This window comes from Balaenoptera borealis (assembly GCF_965194805.1).
Source record: "Balaenoptera borealis genome assembly, chromosome: 9".
NCBI lineage: Eukaryota > Metazoa > Chordata > Mammalia > Artiodactyla > Balaenopteridae > Balaenoptera > Balaenoptera borealis.
This window is the reverse complement of record NC_138873.1, coordinates 43,413,568-43,431,274: the sequence shown is the minus strand read 5'-3', so window position 1 is coordinate 43,431,274 and position 17,707 is coordinate 43,413,568. Positions and strand designations below refer to the sequence as shown.

The 17,707-nt window shown below is 36.7% G+C and overlaps 1 protein-coding gene across 1 annotated transcript in view; it reads left to right on the top strand.

The window, feature by feature from the left end:
* The window catches only part of NUS1 (NUS1 dehydrodolichyl diphosphate synthase subunit), a 27,743-nt gene extending 10,036 nt beyond the window's left edge, over positions 1-17,707 (top strand). Inside the window, exons 2-5 of the mRNA XM_082406270.1 lie at positions 5,367-5,492; positions 6,742-6,891; positions 10,769-10,868; positions 14,881-17,707. Of these exons, the coding sequence (XP_082262396.1) occupies positions 5,367-5,492; positions 6,742-6,891; positions 10,769-10,868; positions 14,881-14,971 (467 nt within the window). The 3' untranslated portion in view covers positions 14,972-17,707. The remainder of the gene's footprint in view (positions 1-5,366; positions 5,493-6,741; positions 6,892-10,768; positions 10,869-14,880) is intronic.

Below are 17,707 nucleotides of genomic sequence, written 5' to 3'. Positions count from 1 at the left end.
TTTATTTATTTTAATCTTCATTGGAGTATAATTGCTTTACAACGGTGTGTTAGTTTCTGCTTTATAACAAAGTGAATCAGTTATACATATACATATGTTCCCATATCTCTTCCCTCTTGCATCTTCCTCCCTCCCGCCCTCCCTATCCCACACCTCTAGGTGGTCACAAAGCACAGAGCTGATCTCCCTGTGCTTTGCTGTTGCTTCCCACTAGCTATCTATTTTATGTTTGGTAGTGTATATATGTCCATGCCACTCTCTCTCTTTGTCACATCTTACCCTTCCCCCTCCCCATATCCTCAAGTCCATTCTCTAGTAGGTCTGTGTCTTTATTCCCGTCTTGCCACTAGGTTCTTCATGACCTTTTTTTTTTTTCTTCTTTAGATTCCATATATGTGTGTTAGCATACTGTATTTGTTTTTCTCTTTCTGACTTACTTCACTCTGTATGACAGACTCTAACTCCATCCACCTCACTACAAATAACTCCATTTCGTTTCTTTTTATGGCTGAGTAATATTCCATTGTATATATGTGCCACATCTTCTTTATCCATTCATCTGATGATGGACATTTAGGTTGCTTCCATGTCCTGGCTATTGTAAATAGAGCTGCAGTGAACATTTTGGTACATGATTCTTTGAATTATGGTTTTCTCAGGGTATATGCCCAGTAGTGGGATTGCTGGGTCATATGGTAGTTCTATTTTTAGTTTTTTAAGGAACCTGCATACTGTTCTCCATAGTGGCTGTATCAATTTACATTCCCACCAACAGTTCAAGAGGGTTCCCTTTTCTCCACACCCTCTCCAGCATTGATTGTTTCTAGATATTTTGATGATGGCCATTCTGACCGCTGTGAGATGATATCTCATTGTAGTTTTGATTTGCATTTCTCTAATGATGAATGATGTTGAGCATTCTTTCATGTGTTTGTTGGCAATCTGCATATCTTCTTTGGAGAAATGTCCATTTAGAAAAGCCTTTTAAAAAAGAGTTCTAGTCTTAGTTTTTTTCAAAAGATTCTGCTCATTTGTAAAGGGGTCAGCTTTATTTATTTTATGAAGTTTAACTTTTTGGGGGGGGAGTTCAAAATTTAATAGTAAGATGGATTTAGCATTGGTTATCAGCATTAGAAGTAGTTACTGAACTGAATAATTAGAAGCCAGGAGACCTGGATTTCAGTACAAAGTCTTAGACTCTTGACCAAGGACAATTGCTTGACCTTTCTGGGTCTATTTCCTCATCTGTAAAAGGATGGGATAAAATAATTCTTGCAGTTCATTATTATATAACTCTGTAAAATACAGGTTTCTCAAAAATTTGAGTATTTGCTAATGTTTTCCCCTTAGTTATTTCTAAATGAATACAATCTCAACTTCCTTTTGCATAAAATGACTTTTGTTATAGTTTCTTTACTTTTATTGATATTACATCATTTTGGCTTTAGATTCTGTGAAGGCAAACAAGATGAATTATGATATGAGAAAAAGACTCTTCCACATATCAATATATTATATTGCCAGAGGAGTTGCCTGTCTCAGTCAAAGGCATTCTTATAACTTGTTGCATTTCTTGTGACGTGAAGTGTGTATGTGTAAACTTTGAATCCTGAAGAAAATTATAAGCTGAGAATATTGCTTATGGGAAATAAGATAAGTACCATAGAGTATAATCAGATTTCTGGTTGGGGGTCAAGCTGTGAGGTATCAGGAATTATTTTGCTAGTCATCTATCTTATTTATGCATTTAGCACTTCTCAGAAGCTATACTTTTTAATTTCATGTCTTCATCCAAATCAGCCAAGATAAAGGTTCAGTTTAAAATAACTTTATGGACGTCTTTATAGAAGGTACTTTGTGCCTCTAATATTTTTTCTTTTTAACAGAATTTCTGCCTGTATGCAATAAGGAAGTGTCTCCTTTTATTGTGAGAGTTTCCTGGAAATTTCTTAAAAAGTCCATTCAGTGACATGTCCATTTAGGTTTTGTTGTTGTTAGGTGGCACTCTGTGCACTGATAATTCAGTTTATTATGTAAACATTGAACTCCTGCTATGTGGAAGGTGCCTTAGGGGGAAAGAAATGAATAAGACCCAAGTTCACAAGTAAGGCTACAGTTCAGTGGGGTGGGGGAGAGTTAAGCTGTAACTAATAAAAAGTAGAATATTGGTTTGTTAAGGAGTTTGAGCAAAATGTGTGTATTTGGAGGGAGTGAGGTAAGTCAGAAGAGAAATTGAGCCTGGCTCAATCTGGCTGGGGAACTCAAAGTTTTCTTGAGGGTAAATGACATTTCAGCTGGCCTGTGAAGAATTAGAATTTTATAGGTGTGGGGCTGGGGAGGTAACAAAGGATGAAGGTTGGAGTCACTCCAGGTGTTTGGGGGGGCAGTATAAGGCAGTCTAATTTGCTGGGGATAGAGTACTGTAGAGAAATTGGAAGCTTCAATTATTTCATAAACATACATTATTTCTACCTACCGAGTATGGAAGCATAGGATGGAATGTTAATGCTGATCTGAGCAGTTTGTTCTTGATACATTAGCATTTTGGGAGCCATTGAAGATAATAAAGTTGGAATGTGCCAGGATTACAGATGTACACTAGGAAGATCAATCTGGTACTTAATCTAGTGGTCCATGCTAGAAGGGGCAGGAATACCCATTAGGAGGTGGTTCTAATATTACAAAGAAGACTATTGCTTGAAACAGTGGGGACAGTGGACAAAGGGAAATGGGTACAGGGAAGCATTGCTGTAGAAGAGTAAAGGGTTTAGCATCTTAGTAGGGCACTGGGGGTGGTGGTGATAATGCTGGAGTAGAGAGGATGCCTGGGTGACTGGGCAGGTAGTGATGTCTTTATAAGAAATAGAACAACAAGAAGGGCTGAGTTTTTTGTTTTTAAACAAAAATATAAACAGCTTTACAGCAGTTATGATTTTAAATCACCTGTTGTCCCATCAACCTTACATATTTACTGTTCTCATATTGCTTGTTCTCTTTTAAGCCTTATCCTTAAGTGCATATAAGTTTCACACTTACAGTACTGTTTCTTTCTTTTTTTTTTTAACCTGATGTAATATAAGTGTTTGAGAGCTAGCTTTAAAAGATAAGCTGTAAGCTGCCAAGTTTTAGATTTGTTCATTTTCAGATGCTTACACAACTTCAAGGTGAGATTAGATGTTTGAATGAACTGAAAATGTTAGGAACAAAATGCTGATCCTGTTTTTACTTAAAATTTTAGTATTTTGTTCATCATGGATGTTTTGCATTAATTTTAATTTTTAAAGACAGTTACGTAAATATCTTTACACCAAGTTATTATTAATCTTAATTACTGGGTTTTTTGTAAACTACCCTCCACGCAGTCCCCCCAGTTTTGTCTTACTCATATTACCCTGGTCCTGACACTGAGTGGTATTAAAGTCCCGTGAGTGACTAGAATCAGAGAGGGAGGAGCACATGGACACAAAGAGGGCTGAAGCAGGAACTCTGAGGAGTAATCTCCATTTAGAGATGGAAAGAGGAAAAGGATTCAGTGCAAAGGGGCCATTCAAGAGCAGATTGGGAGTTGATCCAAGGGAAGATACTCACACGAGCTGGGATGAGGATAGGATTCTGAGAAGGAAACAGGTCTCTGACCTGTCATCGTCTTGCTGCCGACATTTATTGAGTGTCTGTTCTGTGCTTGGCCCTGTGCTAGCCTCTGGTAAGCAAACAGTAAGACCCCTACCCACGTGGTGCTTATATGACCTCTTTTGAACACCCTTTCCTCATGTCTCTTAATCGCTTTTACAATAACCCCACTTAAATATTCTATCATCACCTGTCTAAAACTAAACTTGTCTTTTCCTTCAAACCAGTTCTCTTTGTAGAATTTCCCTTCTTTTTAAAAATGTTATCGTTTTCTGTTATCCAGGATTAAAGTCACGGAATTTTCTCTGTGCACCTCTAATCAAGTCATATTCTTTATTCTCTCAACTCGTCTTTTGTAGTGAATCCTTTTCCACAGCTTTATCAAATTATGTGTGGAATATTGCAGTAGTCTGCTGCCAGCCTTTCTCTATCACCAAAAACCAAACTGTCACCAGGTTGGTTTTCCTAAAGATAAAGAGTTCCACACATTTCCACAGGAAATGAGTGGTTACCCATTGGGTAGGCAAAATGAATAAAAATTAGGCCTATTCCCTTGCCCCCTTTCTCAAATCATTTGTACCAGCAGCATTTGTCTGCCTTTTGAGCAATCAGTGCTTTTTTTCTTAAGCATCTTTCCCATCTAACTATCCTCTCCATTTTCTTCTCTTTAACTTTCTGAGGTCAGCTCAGCTTAAGTCTTGCTTGTTTTTTTATAAAGCGTTTCCCTACTGAAGGAGACTGCTTTCATCCTTGAACTGCTATTACACATATTCAACCAAGTTGCCACTATACAGCATATTCAGCAGATTCTGTGCTATTTTATATATATACTTATTTTGTTCCCTCTCCCAGTTAATCTTTGAACTGTTTTAAAGACAGGACTAAGAATACAGAGAAGGAACACTTGATAAAGATCAAAAAGGCAATGGCCACTAGAAAGCTGGCCTCTCTGAAAATAGCCAAATTGTTTTTAATTAGAGCTCTCTATTAGTTTTATACTAAATGTATGTCACATAGTTCCTTCATCTTTCTAAGTGATATGATAGTAATTATAGTTTTAATTTTTCTGTGCATGGTTGGAGGATCAGAAACAATTTTATGTAATATATTTTCATGCTTTGAATTTATGAAATTTTGCTTTCTGTACTTTTGTCTATTCTCTACTTTTTACATAATTCATATTATTTCTTCTTACCATAAAAACAGACGAATCAAATTGAGGTAATAGTATTGTGTGCACAGAGTACATCTGTAGGGGAATTACATTAGGCTGGGAGAGAGGAAGATAGAAGCTTTGGATCACTGCTACAGTTTATAAGTTCTCTGACAAGTCTCTTTTTTTTTGCTAGTTTTATTGAAAAATAATTGATGTATGTCTGACAAGTCTCTTAATGGTCTTACTGAGACTTGGGTATCAGTTTCTTAATCTGTAAATAAAGGTGTCAAGTAAATGGTTTCTTAAAATTTCTTTCTAGGTCTAAATGTCTCTCATATTCATATTGACACAAAGTTGTTACCCCTGTCCTTTTTTTGACTTTAGCCCAAAGCCAGACTCTTGTAATAACAGAGTTTTTTTGTCATGTTTTCCTTTTAGATTCTAGTTTAGGGTTAGTCATCAGTGATTCATTTGGAAATTGTTCAGTTCTGGGTCCAGGGTTGTTTTCACAACAAGTATCCGTTAATCATTGAAGGGAGTAAATTAACCTAGTTGGGATTCCCTTTTTTTTCTTTTTAAGGTATTTTCAAAAGAAATAATTCCAGATTGATGGATGAAATTTTAAAACAACAGCAGGAACTCCTGGGCTTAGATTGTTCCAAATACTCACCAGAGTTTGCAAATAGTAATGACAAAGATGATCAAGGTAAGCGTGAGTGTAAAGTTGAATATCTAACATATGCAGATATGTTTTGTGTTTCAAGGTACTCATTCATTTACTTATTAATTTTGCCCTGTTAGTCTTTATTATCACCATCTTTAATCATCAGAGTTAGACTTTTCTTTCTTCATCTTGTTAAAAGATAATATTTAGAAAAAGATAAAATCATGACTCATGGATATTAAAAAATAAACACATGTTAAAGATTTTATTTAACTCAAACAACCAGGAGCCAGGTAGATTTTACAGCCAGTTCAAAGAGAATCCAAAGAATGGAGATATTTATAGATCAGAAATATTGAAATAAATATATGAATAGAGGCAAAACTTGTTTTTCAATGGGATTAGAATGAACATAATTGAACCTCTACCAGGCAAAGAATTGCATAAACAAGAATAGGGCATTGGGACTTCACTGGTGGTGCAGTGGTTAAGAATCTGCCTGCCAGTGCAGGGGGACATGGGTTCGAGCGCTGGTCCGGGAAGATTGCACATGCTGCGGAGCAACTAAGCCCATGAGCCACGACTACTGAAGCCCCCGCGGCTAGAGCCCATGCTCCACAACAAGAGAAGCCACCACAATGAGAAGCCCGCCTAGTGCAATGAAGAGTAGCCCCCGCTAGCCACAACTAGAGAAAGCCCACGAACAGCCAAAAATTAATTAATTAATTAATTAAAAAAAAAAAAAAGAATTGGACATTGCTATCGGTTACCTAGAATCCTGTCAATTGTAAAACACCTCCACAGAATCAGAATTTGATAAGGTGGATGTGTGTGCTATAGACAATTCATATTCTATTGAAGCACATTTTTTTCCTACAGTCTTCATTTTTGTCTTCTGTGTTATTGCTAACTGTACTATAATTGTAGATGGCATTTTGAGTAGGAAATTGTAAGTTACCCTATAATTAAAATTTCTGTTTTCTAGAGGATTTATTCACAGATACAAGGTCATTCTGAGCACTTTGAAAAGAAGGCTGTATGTAAATATATACACAAATGTTATATATTGGTTCTTTCAGAGGAGAGTAGCCAGGTATGTTTTGATATTGAAATTGAAGGGCTTAAAAGATTCTTGTTTACTATAAGAACTGTACTTTTAGTCTGAGCTTAACATTTCTTAATATCATGGGTTGTAGACCCATGACAAATGAAAATGTACATAGTCCTTAAGTTATTTTGAAATATATCTGGAAGAGGGTATTTTTTAAAATATCTTGTTTTTTTCCTCCAGTTTTAAATTGCCAATCAGCAGTGAAGGTGCTGTCCCCAGAAGATGGAAAAGCAGATATTGTGAGAGCTGCTCAAGACTTCTGCCAGTTAGTAGCTCAGCAGCAAAAGAAATGCACAGATTTGGATGTAGATATGTTAGACAGTTTACTTAGTAAGTCATATATGTTTGTTCTTAGTTTTGTCCCACAAGGATACAGTATGAAGGAGACTAAGTTCCATTTTATTGTTGTTGTCATTATACTTGTTATGTTTTTGAAGTTTAGAGACACACATGTGAAAATAGTTTTGAGATAATGAAATTTGTAGTCCCCTCACTTGCATGAGGAATTATTGGTAAAGGAGAGGATCTGAAAGGATTTGGGGGGAAGTGATGAATATTCTCAAAAATAGGTCTTCTGCTTCTGCCTCCCTCTTTTAAAATTTATTTTGATTTATCTTTTCCAGTTTTATTGAGATATAATTGACATACAGTGTTCCTCTTTCTTTTTAGTTTGAACTCTCTTGAATATTAAGTTTGAACTTAATAGCTATTTAGGAAACAATCCCAAGAATATAATACTGCTATCATCCGTGACTCCTTTTTAAGTATTCCTTCTATTATGTTATACCAACTATACCACTATATTTGTCACGTTATACCAAGTGTAACATTATATTTTATATATTTTTCTTCAATTGTTTATAAAAGCCTTTAGTTTACTTATTCTCTCTAAAGTTCCCTAGGAACTTTTTGCCTTAACTTTATGGTCTTTTTTGCTTATTAGCATTATCCTTGATCCTTTTGAAGAAAGGCAATATTTCTAGAAATTCATGTCTGTTGATAACTTCTATAGCCATACAATTTCAGACATATTTTTCATTCATTCACATAGATTCTCCTTTTACCTTACTTATTAATCATCCATTTTCTAATTCTCAGTCATTTATTTAACTCTCAGTTCTTTGTTTCTTTTGCTTTGACATGTCCATTACAGAGCACAGTCCCTCTCTGGCCTCTTGGTCTCACTAACTCCCTACTTTAATTGACTATTCACTTCTTACCCTACTTTCCTATTCTCTGCTCTGTCATTGCCTAACTATTCAGGCTGAATGAATAGGCTTCAAGTAAACCATTGTAGGGGTTCTCGAGGCAGAGGTTACTGGGGTGTTGACTGTTTCCTGGATCCTGTAAGGCCCCAACCAGAGAGTAGTTTTGAGGATGTCCTAAAAGTGGTGCAGGGACCAAAGAAAGGCAGTCCTTCAGATAGCCTTTGGAGGCCATGTATTGACTGCAGGGGTTTTAGACCCATGATAAACGAAAATGTACATAATCCATAAGTTAACTCATTAATCTGACAGAAGCAAACCCTGTGAATATTGTCACCCCCAAGAGTTCCCTTGTGACTGCAGTTAATCTCCACTCCTATTGCCAATATGAAGCAACTGCTTTGTTTTCTTCTAGAATTTTTATAGCTTTAGCTATTACATTTAAGTCTAATCCATTTTAACTTAATTTTTGTGCATGGTGTGAGGTAAGGGATACCAGTTATTTATCCACCACCACTTGTTGAAAAGACTGTGTTTTCCCCCTTTAATTACTCTGGCTCCTTTATTGAAAATCAGTTTTTCATGAATCTGTGAGTTTTTTTCTGGACTTTCTATTCTATTCCATTGGTCTATATGTCTGTCCTTAAAATGCTGCAGTGTCTTGATTACTATAGCCTACCATAATAAACTTTGAAATTCAAGCAGTGTAAATCTTTCAACTTTGATTTTCTTTTTCAAAGTTTTAGCTATTCAGGGTCCTTTACATCTTCATATACATTTTAAGATGAGTTTGTCAATTTAAAAAAACAAACTCTGTTTTAATAGGGATTGAGTTGAATCTGTAGCTCAATTTGGGGAGAATTGCCATCTTCACAATCTTCACTATGTTCATCTTCCGATCCATGAACATAGTATATCTCTCCATTTATTTGGGTCCTAATTTTCCTCATAACAGTGTTTTATAATTTCAGGGTATAGAGTTCTACTTCTTTCAGTTTATTCCTAAGACTTTTATTCTTTTTGATGCTACTGTTAATGAGATTTTTTCTTAACTTTATTTTCAGATTGTTTGTTGATAATATATGGAAATACAGGTTGGTTTTTTTTAATACTGATTTTGTATCCTGCTTTGCTGAAATTCACTTAGTAGTTCTAGTAGTTGTTTTTGTAGAGTCTTAGAATTTTCTAAATACAGGATCATATTGTCTATAAATAAAGATGACTACTGCTGTCTCTGCTCGGTTTTTCTATTTTTAATTTTATTCTTTAGTCTGGCATTCTGTGTCTGCATAGTTTAATGTGTCAGACAGTGGTTTGCACACTGGTTGTGCTCAAACACCTTAAATTTGTAAGGCTTCCAAGATCTTTGTGTGATGTTGGAGGGTGCATTCAAGTCAGTTCTCAGGTCTCCTTGACTGTACCTTTCACTGGACTTTCTTGCCACCCTGTCCTGTCTGCCCTCCTTCTTCCCTTGCATGTGGTATTTTCCTAGTCAGCCTGGATATATGGAGAGCTTATATGAACCAGTGTTTCCAGCATCTCCCTGTTAAATTTCTGTCCATTGTTCTGCTTGCCCTAATGGTGGGCTACAACCTCGGGGTAACAAAGCTGTGGGTTTTCCTCATTTGTTTCCTTTTGAGTCCATAGGTTTTCACCATTGCTCCCTCCCTCCTGCCCACAACCTCCAAATTGAGTCCATATATTTTGGCTACAAGCAGCAAATCTGCTAGCTTTTGCTGTCAGTCCCCTGCTGGTAAAACTACTGTTTCCTTCAGTTGATGGAGATAGAGACATGGGGGTTGGGGGCATTCCCAGGCAGGAAGACCAAAAGACCTACAGTTCTTACCTGAAGCTCTAGCTGGTGTTTTGTTTTTTTAAAGAGTAATCATCTGCTCTGGTTAATATCCAGTGCTCTTAAGTGATTGGTTTTGTCCAGTTTAATACATGTTATTTTTGGAGAGGATTCGTCACTCTCTTCACACCACTATTAGTCAGAAGTCCCTTCTTGCCTTTTCTTTGTGTGTGTGTGTACTAAGGAGGATTTGCTTTTTTAGCAGGAAGAAGAATATGTGTTCTACTTAGTCTGTTCACTCTGCCAACATAGGCTTTTAAAGAGACTTTGTTATGGAAATAATTCTGTATTACTGCTGAAGGGACCTGTCTAATCCAGTCTCCTTATTTAACAAATGAGGAACTAAGCCCTGGAGAGACTGTGTGACCAGAAAGTTAGTGGCTGAACTGAGGTTATTAGAAGCTGTTAAAACCTGGGTCTCTTGGATTAAAGCATCTTTCCTGTTATACCAGTGATTCTTTATTTTAAGATTTATTTTACTTTATTTTTAAGCAGTTGAAATATTTCTATCCCATTTTTCTCTCAAGCCAGATCTCATATGGAAACCAGTCTGTGAAGCAAAAAATGGCCAGACCTTGGTTGAGGCAGGTGTACAGTCTCCTTTTCCCCTCCTAGGGAGCTTGGGCTCTGGGGAATACTGAGAACATTTGTACTATATAGCTAGAAGTTGGTCTTTCTGGAGTTGGTCTTGCTCTGTAAAATCAGAGCATGGGGAAGGAAGGAGAGTAGATAAATTTTTAAGTTGCTTTTCATCTCTGAAGTTATTTAGTTCTGTGGCCAGAATAAGTATTAAGTCCTTAAAGCAGTGAGGGTCCCAGGATGCGAAGAGAACACTTAAGTTGAGTCTTGAAAGATAGATGGGATTTAGGGGCTACTGGTAGGGTTTAGGGTGGGAGTTGGGTTACCTCTCCTTATCAGGTAATCAATCCAGTTAAATGGCCTTTAGAGGAAACTTTCACATTTGGAAATAACATAGATATAAAAGTATACGTTGGGCCGTGGAATAGGGGTATGGAAACATACAAATAAAGCTTCTGAAGAGAACAGATACGTAAAGCATAAGAAACCAATTTGATGAACAGATTTTGCCATTGGTCGTTTTTTGGTAAGCAATGTGTATTAAGTTCATGTGTCTTTTTATCTTTCCAAGGTTCAAATGGTTTCCCTGATCCTGATTTAGTATTGAAGTTTGGTCCTGTGGACAGCACACTAGGCTTTCTTCCCTGGCACATCAGGTTGACTGAGATTGTGTAAGTAATTAAAAGTGTACTGACTTTGGTTCGATCCAGCAAGAGTTTCTTGAACCCAGCACCGTGCTAGATGTGGTGGGAATTCCCAAAGAATTATAATACTGGATCCTTTCCCTCAGGTATTTGACAGTATCAGTGGTAAAATAAAAACCTGTATCAGTGACTCAGACACAAGAGAGTGTATGGTTGTGCAAATGTTTGGTATTGAAACTAATCATCGTAGGAGATCAGGAGTGAGAGAGAATGCTGTTGGCCAGAGTTGTTGATTCCACAGAAAAGATGTGACTTGATCCAGGGTATATAAAATGGGTAGAATTTTTGTAATTAAAGAAAAGGTGGGAAGTGTAGGGGGTGAGCAAGGAAAAAAAAAAAAAGAAAAAAAGAAAAGCTGGGTGGGAGGGGCAGGGCGTGAACATCACGTTTGAAAGAAATAGGGAACTGGCCACACCAGCGCAGAGAGTTAGTGTTAGATAGCAGTATAAGGTGAAATCAAATTGTTTGGGGGTGTTGACCTTGGGAATGCTTTAAATATCAGCATAAGGAATGCGTATAATTGTTTAGAGAGGCAGTAGGAAATTGATGAGCCTGTGGGTAATGTGGGAATGGTGATTCTGGAAGATTTGTTGGGCAACTATGTACTAGAGTAGATTGGGTTTGGGCAAGGGTGAGGTAAAAAGACAAGTGACGAGGCCATGCCTATAATTTATGGGAGAATACATTGATGAGAATGTAACTGCTTATTTGGCAAACTTTTTGTATAAAGGGCCAGAGGGTAAATATTTTAGGCCTTGGGGGCTACATAGTCTCTTGGAACTGCTCTTCTCTGTTGCCACTAAACACTTGCTAGTATAGCTAAACAAGCATGGACAGTATGTCAACAAATGTGTGTGACTGTGTTCTAATCAAACCTTGTTTACAAAAACAGGTGGCAGGCTCCTGGGCTGTAATTGCAGACCCCTGATTTAAAATAAAGGAGAGACTTAGGAGCCTTAGAATATATTTAAATTCTGAGTCTTAGGAGGAATATACTACAAATTTTCTTTCTCATGAGAACTAATTACCAAGCATACTTGCAGGCCTAGCACTTTACTATCAATTAATTGCAGTAAAAACTAGAGTAGAAATGAAGTGATTCCTAAGTTCTTAAGCCTAAGTGACTGGGTGAATTATGGTGTTATTGAGACAAATGGGAAAGTCAAGGGACCATTGATTTTGAAGGGAAGATGTTGAATTCAGGAATAAGAAGAGTTTGAGGCCAGAGTCTGTTTATATGGAAATACTTAAGAGGGCAGATGAAGATGTAGAATTGGTGCTTGGATGAGAAGTCAAGGCTAAGAATGGATCTTTGGGAGTTGTCAGTAGGAAGTAGAAGTAGTTGAACCTGTGAGAATAGAGGACTTCCCTAATGTGTTCATAGAAGAGAACAGTACCAAGGGGTCCTGTATGAAATGCTTCAAGCTGGGGGCAGGAGGGAGATGAAAAGAACACGTAGCATGTTAGAGTCAGAAAGGGCTGTAGGTCGTCTGGTACTGCCTCCTCATTTCATAGGCCAGGAAAATGGGGAAGAGACATTACTCAAGCTTGTAATAAAGTGGAATTAGAACCCAAATCTCCAAACTCTGGGTTTCCTTATGGTGATATGTGTTTCTCTTATCTCTTCCTCCCCGCCCCCCCGGCCCCCAAGGGTTTTCCAAGTCATTTCAGATGGGCTCTAAGAAAGGTAGCAGTGATATTTTGTGAGGTTGGGAGTGGTTTGGTAGGAAGAGTATGTCTTAGAACATAGATCTTGGTTTGAATCTTGGCTATGCAGCTTGGTAACATGACTTCGGAAAGCTATTGAAACTTCTCTATATTTGTAAAATGGGCATTTTAATTCAGAGTTGAGGATTTAAATCTGATCATGGGCATCAGATCCTGGCACATAACAGGCTTTCCCACAGATCTTTGTACATATGTCTATTATAGCTGTATAATGTTATTTTGAGGTTTGCTCTATATTTGTCTACTGTCCACCAGACTGTAAGCACCGTGATGACAGGAGAGGTGTCTTAATCACAATGTAGAGAAGAAGACTGGAGCCCTGACGGGACAGACCAGGAAATAGCAAGACTGCTTCTGAGTCACTGAGGGGTAGTGACACTAAGTGCTTCTTGAGGAGTGACAGGAGATGAGGCCGTTGATAAAGGGGGTAAAATGAAGACAACCTAGGAAAGTGGGTAGTTTGAAGAAGACATTGGAAGCAAGCTTTAGCAAAAAGAAAGTCGTTACTTTTGTCCTTGAATATCATTTCAGTAGAGTGAATAAGATAAAAGATTGATAGCAGAGATTATTAAGAGATAAGGAAATGGAGGGAAACAGGAGGCTTATTTCAGAATTCTTAACAGTAAGAGGAAGGATAAAGATTATATGTCAGTTATATCTCAATAAACCTGGCGAGGGAAGAAAAGGAAGGATAATGAAAACATAGCTGAAGAGAACCACAGGGTCAGGCAGGAGTTCATTATGGTAGGTTTGTTTAGTCCTTTTCTTATGTGCATGTGACTGTAGAATTTTGAATGTGAGTCTTGTAATCTGACTGGATTTTGGCTCTGATACTGTTTGAAATGTCCAAAACATCAAAGTAAAGCTATATAAATTAGAGATTTTTTTTAATGTTAATTATTGAAAATTATTTTGAGTCTTTAAAATACTTAAGGGGAAACCCTCTGGCTGTATATTCACTTGGTCTTAAAAGTGCTTGTCTTCACATTGTAGTTGCCCCCTTGAGCGAATGAAAATGGTGGAGATAAATATTGTTCATTTATTGGTTGCTCACCACATGGCTTCAGTAATCATCATGTGGGGATGCTGTGTTGCTCTGCCAGCATTCAGCCTGACTTTTGTAAACTGTTCAAGTAGCACTGGCTTTACTCTGACAAAGCCGAGTTCTTGAAGTAAATTTGAGTGAGATCCTTTATAAATAGCTCTCCAGTTTTGCATTAATCTGGACTTATGCTTTAGTAGGTTCTGAATCTCTCTAGCACTTCATTGTGCCTTCATCTTGGAGGATAAAAGAATATTCCAAAGTATAAAAGTGTCAGAATTGAAAATGGTCTAACATTCCAATGAATTCATTGTAAGTTATGTCTCTTAGTAATTTTCACTTTATCCTTAGAATTAGAAATATAATGTAAACCAACAAGGACCTACTGTATATATAGCACAGGGAACTCTACCCGATATTCTGTCATAACCTATATGAGAAAAGAATCTAAAAAAGAATGACTATATATGTATGTTTAACTGAATCACGTTGCTATATACCTGAAACTAACACAACACTGTAAATGAACTATACTCCAATAAAATTAAAATACTTTTTAAAAATCCCTTTAAAATCTCAAAAAAAAAAATAAGAAACGTAATGTATAAATTTTTTGTTCGAGTGGTCCATAGATCTGTGTGAGCAAAGGTAAGTCTTATCATCCTAAGTAGATTGCCTTCACAAAGGCTGAAGTCCAGTACAGCGTTTATGGTACTTTGCCACTTCCGTGCTTGCTTTAGTCTTTTGTAGACTCACCTACCAGTTTTAATAAATTTAAATAAATTTCATCAGCAGAATCTTGCCTTGTGTTCTTTAAAAGTAGTATAGAAATTCATGGTTTAGACACAAGTTTTTTCAAAGGAGGGAGATGAGATCTATCAGATGACATTTATGTCTTAGATGCCTGGTGGTGCAAGATTGTTAGGGAGCCTCAAAAATAAAAATTAGAAACTTGGAAATAAAAAAACGTTCTGAATCTCCATCTCACTACAATTTGCTTTTCTCTTCTTGTGAAAGGAGGGATTATTTTTTACTTGAACTGTTTCACAGTGAGTTTAACAATCATTTAGTAGAAATAGTTTGACGTACTCTAGGCTTATAATTTACTTTCTTCTGTCCTTAATCTTTTTGGTCATTACCCGTCTGGTTCCCCTCCAAATTACAGCATATCATCTAATTGCTTTTTTTCTCCTTTTATTTTTTTTTCAGCTCTTTGCCTTCCCACCTGAACATCAGTTACGAGGACTTTTTCTCTGCCCTTTGTCAATATGCAGCCTGTGAACAGCGTCTGGGAAAGTAGTGATCCCTGGTTGTGTAATTTGATTTCAGGCTTTTGGAGAAAAGGACTCAAGTGACTCTGATGTTTACAAAGCACCTATGAAACCCTGTACACACCTAGTTCATAATCCTCATAATTTATCAACAAACACAAAAAAGTGTCTTACTTGAGAGTAAGAGTACATGTGAGTGAGCGTGAGCGTGTGTGTGAGTGTGTGTGTGTGTGTGCGCACGCGTGCGTGTGCATGCGTGTGTGGAAATAAACTTATAAATGGGGGAAGTATTGGAGGAGGAAATATGTGGACTTGCACCTTTGAGCAAATAGCAGCGATGTTTTAGGAGCTGAAATTTCAGATTTACAGGCTTCAGCCCCAACTACTTCCCTTTTTTGTGGGGAGAGAAAGGGGTGATTAAAGCTGTTTTGTTGTTGTTTGGGGGGGGGGAGGGGAATAACTTTTGTTCAGTCTTTCCAAGTGACCAAACTTTAATTTTTAAGAATAGTATATTGACGTATTAAACGGAAGCATTCTGAGTTTGAGGGATCTCCAGAGGAATGGAGTTCTGTGTTGTTCACATGTTAAAAGTTTGCTCACCTTCGGAGCAGAGGGAATACCTATTTTCAGACATCCGTCCATTTTCATCTCTTTGTTATTGTCAAACAATGTGACTTGAAAATGTCGCTCTGTTGTCTGTGTTCTGGGAAAGAACTCTTACAACATTGAAATGCAGAATTTGAAAAATTTTAAATATTGTATGAGGCAGTCATAAAAGGTGAAAAGGTTGTAATCTTAAAAGTAAAGGTGAAACTTTCCTGAATAAGGAAAGAAAGTTTTGATCTCCTTTTCTGTTTGGTGGGCAGTGGGCTAGATAGTACCCAAAGCTGGTTTAAAAAATTTCCATTAACTGTGTTTATTTAAATAAGCATTTGAGGGAAATTACCGAGGCAGCTCTTTTCCTCAAAAGTAACCTGTTCCTCTTTGGAATAGCGCATTTAGGACCATGTTAGTACCCAGGATTTTTACTTAATAAATTCTGACGGTGACTTTGCGTAAAAATATGATCTTTAAGTAAGACTGAGGCCTGTGTAGGTAATAAAACATTACCAAAGTCTACAAAAGTAATTTAATTTTGCATGTTCTCTTTCATGGCAGAGAACAGCACTGGTTCTGTTACTTTTTAAATGAAGAAATGATTTTTTGATAGGTGTTCAGTTTTTCTTCCCTCACTGCTGATACTCGGACAGAAACCATTATTCTTTATATTTGATGGGCTGTTTTCAGAAGAATCTTATTAACAAGTGCACAATAGTTATCCAAAATTGTATGTTTAGAATGGAGTAGTTTAAAAACTAGGTCTCAGAGTCTGAAAAATAGCAAAGAAGACTGGATTTGGAAAGCAAGGTCTGGAATTGCTTGCCAAATTCTGAGGCTACGAAGAATAAATGTTTTGACTTTGGATTCCAAAACCCCATTTATGATTTTAAAAAACACTTGAAATAAAATGATTATAAACTAAATTTTGGTTCAGTGACGTTACTTTGCACATTGTAGTTCTTTTGTACATTGTGAGACTTTTTTTTAAGTCTTAATTTATTGCTAAAAGCTTTGTGTGATGCTACAGCATATCTCTAAACTTTACCAGAGAATTTTTTATTTCTGTTCCCCTGTACTGTCATGCATGTTCTATTGAGGCTTTTTGGCCTTAGTTGAAGACTGAATTTTTGCCTTTTATAAACATGTGTCTTTTTTAAACATTCTGGAATATATATGGTTTTAATGAATTAAATTTAATGGGCCCAATTGAAGTGAAGGGATTTAATAATATTTGTTAAAATGAAGTTAGTCAAATAAATTACCCACTGGGATATAGCCAAAGCCACTACAGGTTTAATAGTTGAGTCTTTGTATTTTTATTTCTCCTTATATTTCACAGCAGTGTAGTGTTACACATTACAGTAAATCTGTAACCTGTGACCTGAGTCTGTTATAGCCCTAAGTAGGAAGAGACCCTTAAAACAAGTTGCTGAGGATTCTGATTTCAGATATAGGCATTCCAGATCCTTCCCATGAGTTTAATTGCTAGTATAGTCTCCACAATTTGAATGACATCAGTCATTCTGTAATTCCTACCCAAATCATCTACTAGTTATGCATTATCAGCGGTCCCTTTGCACTCCCAAGAAGAACTGATAAAAACTTTAAAGAAACGTGTTGTTTGTCTTGATGTGTTTAGAAGAATATTGTCTTTAAATTGTTTCTTCTTGACACTGCCCACAATGGAAAAATTATCAAGTTAAACCTACCTTATGGATGGCAGCTTGGAGCTTAGCAAGAGGTTGGAGGGTTTGAATTGCATTCCCAATTCTGGTTGTGTTTTGTTTCTTAACACTGATTACTGTTAGAAAGTTTGAAAGCTGGTTTTGATGTGAATAGCAAATTCTGGTATATTGTGACTAAGGCTTAATAATGCCTGTCTTAAGAGAGGAATGTGTTATAATGTTAATGAACAGTGCCAAATACACTGTACACATCTACAATTTAATCTTTGAATGTATGTTACTTGATTAGTTCCCTCCTGTGTGATGGTACCATGCATAGAGTCAAATCCTTGTGATGTTTTGTATGGCTTTAGACTTTGGCAACATGTAAATAGTGTGTAAAGCAAGTTTTTATGATTAAGGAATCAAATTTATTGAATTTTACTATTGAAAGTTGAAATGACATGTATGAACAAAAACAATAAAAGAATATACACTTTT